Below are 3,146 nucleotides of genomic sequence, written 5' to 3'. Positions count from 1 at the left end.
TAGATGTTACAGGTTATGTGTTCATGGTTCGTGTGGATAGTAAATAAAAATGTTTAGTTTAAAGATTCAACAGTTAGTTAACGATTACGTGTTGTTATTCATGTTATTCATGTGTTTCGTAGTTGATGTGCTTCTCCTCTCTCCTCAGGCCTGAAACTCACGCCAGACAGTTCTCAGTGGCTCAGCAATTTATAAAATGAGAACAGCAGCATTTGAAACAGTAATGTGGTGGTGGTGTATGGTGTTGTGTGTGTGTGTGTGTGTGTGTGTGTGTGTGTGTGTGTGTGTGTGTGTACATGAATATGTGCACACGGTATATGTGTGTGTTTTTAGAAGAATGCAAGTTTGGGGATTTAAGCACTGGAAGCCATCGTATGCACCACAGTGGATGTTCAAAACTTCTCTAGAGAAAAAAGCAAGCACAGCACAGCAGTACAGGACTTTCCACCACAACACACACACACACACACACACACACACACACCAACACACACACAACAACACACACACACACACACACACCACACACACACACACACACACACACACACACACCACACACACACACACACACACACACCACACACAGACACAACAAAAACACACACACACACACACCACACACACACACACACAACACCCCCTCCGCGCTTAAAACCGCATTCCCCCTCCTGCAGTTCTCTCCCCAGCGTGCACTCTGTACGGTTCCTGCCAGCCCTCTCTCCTGGGCTCCCCTTGGCCTCTCCATGGCCCTCCCTGGCCTCTCCCTGGCCTCCTGGCCCTCCCTGGCTCTCCCTGCCTCTCTCTGGTCTCCCTTGGCCTCCCCTGGCGCTCCCTGACACGTCCTGGCCTCCCGGCGCTCCCTGGCCCTCCCTGGCGCTCGTGGCTCGTCCTGGCTCTCGCCTGGAAAGTCTGTGGTGTTGCAAGATCGTGTGTGCGCGCAAGCCTGCGTGTGTGTGTATGTAAAGTAGCCTCTTTAGCTTCTCCATGATTGGCGCTGCACAGTTTGTTTTAGCTATACTTTTAACAAGGTTTTATTGCGTCAGTGCTTCATACAGACGAGCTAAAACTATCATTCTGTCAGCTCTGGGGCTGGTTGGATCACTGATGGAACAGGTACCAGTCGACCGACCACACACACCGTGGGGTTGGGGGGAGTTAGGAGAGAGGGAATAGAGGGGGACCAAAGTGAAGTAGAGGGGGAAGAGTTAGTAATCCTTCAGATAAATGATCAACGTATCAACAGGGAGTCCTCCTGTCTGTAAATACATAAACTGTCATCCCTCATCCTCCCATCCCTCATCCTCACCTCATCCCTCATCCTCTCATCCCTCTCATCCCTTCATCCCTCTCATCCTCATCCCTCATCCTCTCATCCCTCATCCCTCTCATCCCTCATCCCTCTCATCTCCTCATCCCTCATCCCATCCCTCTCATCCCTCATCCCTCTCCTCATCCCTCTCTAGTCGCGTAGTGTCTTTCTGTCTCTACACATCTCTGTCTCTCTGTCTCTGTCTCTGTCTCTCTTCTCTTTCTGTCTCTGCCTCTGTCTCTGTCTCTCTCTTTCTGTCTCTGCTGTTTCTGTCTCCAGACAGACAGACAGACAGACAGACAGACAGACAGACAGACAGACAGACAGACAGACAGTACTGGGTCATGGTGCATGTCAAGGGGTTGCATGAGAGAGCTTTGCCACACGTACTGCCAACTCTCTGCCAGCGAACAGATGGCAGCATCGCTACTGGGAATCCCAGGGAAAGAAGACAGTGTGGGAGASAGAGGAGAGGAGAGGGGGAAGGAAGAGAGAGATAATCCAATGAACTAGTGTCAACAACAGCCCACCCAATACCTCACTAGAATGATGAGGAACTCATACAGCCCTCCCCTGAGTCTGCAGACTCTCTGATTCTTCAATCTCTTTGATCTCTATACATCTTACTGRATGTAAGACACTAGCTTTGTCCCAATATCCACACTTATACCAATAAGTAATGTAGTATGGACATTCTTTGAAATCAGTTGTTGCGTTATTTGTTCCATTGTAGCTACTTATCTAACAGATCATTGTATGATGTTGTGCGTTTGTAGCGTCTGCGGCGTAGCCTGCACCCGGGGCTGTTGAGAAGGATCTCCTCTACATGGACCACCACCACCTCAGCTACGGGCRTGCCCACCATCGAGCCCGGACCAGTACGCAGGGCCAGCATCAGCATCAAACCCTTCCACGAGCCGCTCGCCTGCAGGTAGACTACAGTACTGAGCCCAACTCTGGTCCTTACCCTAACCCTCACAAACTATCCAACAGTACAAAAACAGCGTGGGTTTAACCCTTTAGACCACAATAGAATTCTAGAACGGTGCTATGGGTTCTAGAATGGGTTTTAAAAAGAAGTCTGGTATGAAATTGTAATCGTACCGTGATCACCATAGTGATAATTACTGTCTGTCATCAGTAGGATATTGGAGTWCTGAAGGGTTCACTTTACTATAACGTGCTAAACCCAGAGTCATACTGTGGCATAATGAAGCAGGACGCCCCAGCAGACAGTCATTTACGGAAAGGGACCATGTGCCCCATGTGGGACAGAGAGACACTGTGCCCTTTTTTGAAACATTTTTTGTTTTAAAAGCAGACGCTCTTATCCAGAGGCACAGTTAGTGCATTCATCTTAAGAAATAGCTAGGTGATACAACTACATATCACAGTCGTAGTACATTTTTTTCAAGTTATCAGCAAAGTCATAAATCAGGGGGGGTTGGGTTATGCAACAAACACAGGAAACATATAAATATAWGGGTTAAGTGCCTTGCTCAAGGGCACATCAAAGAATGTTTCACCTCGTAGGCCCGGGGATTCAAACTAGCAACCTTTCGGTTACTTGCCCAACGCTCTAACCGCTATCTGCCCCCCCGCTAAAGGAATTAACCTGAATAACTAAAACATAAAAGACACTCCATTATACATGATTTCTGCAGAGACAGGAATCAGAGCTGTGTATATAATATACAGATGTAGGCCTATGGGGGTTGTGTGTATTAGCTGGGAGCTTTGATTGTGGCTACATTAAGTAGGCATGTCTCTCTATCTCTCTGTGTGTGTGTGTGTGTGTGTGTGTGTGTGTGTGTGTGTGTGTGTGTGTGTGTGT

At 48.0% G+C, this 3,146-nt stretch overlaps 1 protein-coding gene across 1 annotated transcript in view; it reads left to right on the top strand.

The window, feature by feature from the left end:
* LOC112071873 (cGMP-inhibited 3',5'-cyclic phosphodiesterase 3A-like) overlaps positions 1 to 3,146 on the top strand; it is a gene marked incomplete at its 5' end in the record, with an annotated part of 73,974 nt that overhangs the window by 19,978 nt on the left and 50,850 nt on the right. The window contains one exon of the mRNA XM_024139305.2: positions 2,089 to 2,243. Coding sequence (XP_023995073.1) covers positions 2,089 to 2,243 — 155 coding nt within the window. The remainder of the gene's footprint in view (positions 1 to 2,088; positions 2,244 to 3,146) is intronic.

Source organism: Salvelinus sp. IW2-2015, unplaced genomic scaffold (genome assembly GCF_002910315.2).
Source record: "Salvelinus sp. IW2-2015 unplaced genomic scaffold, ASM291031v2 Un_scaffold1753, whole genome shotgun sequence".
In the NCBI taxonomy this organism is placed as follows: domain Eukaryota; kingdom Metazoa; phylum Chordata; class Actinopteri; order Salmoniformes; family Salmonidae; genus Salvelinus; species Salvelinus sp. IW2-2015.
Note: the sequence above shows the minus strand (reverse complement) of the source record. Positions and strands in the feature narration are given on the sequence as shown.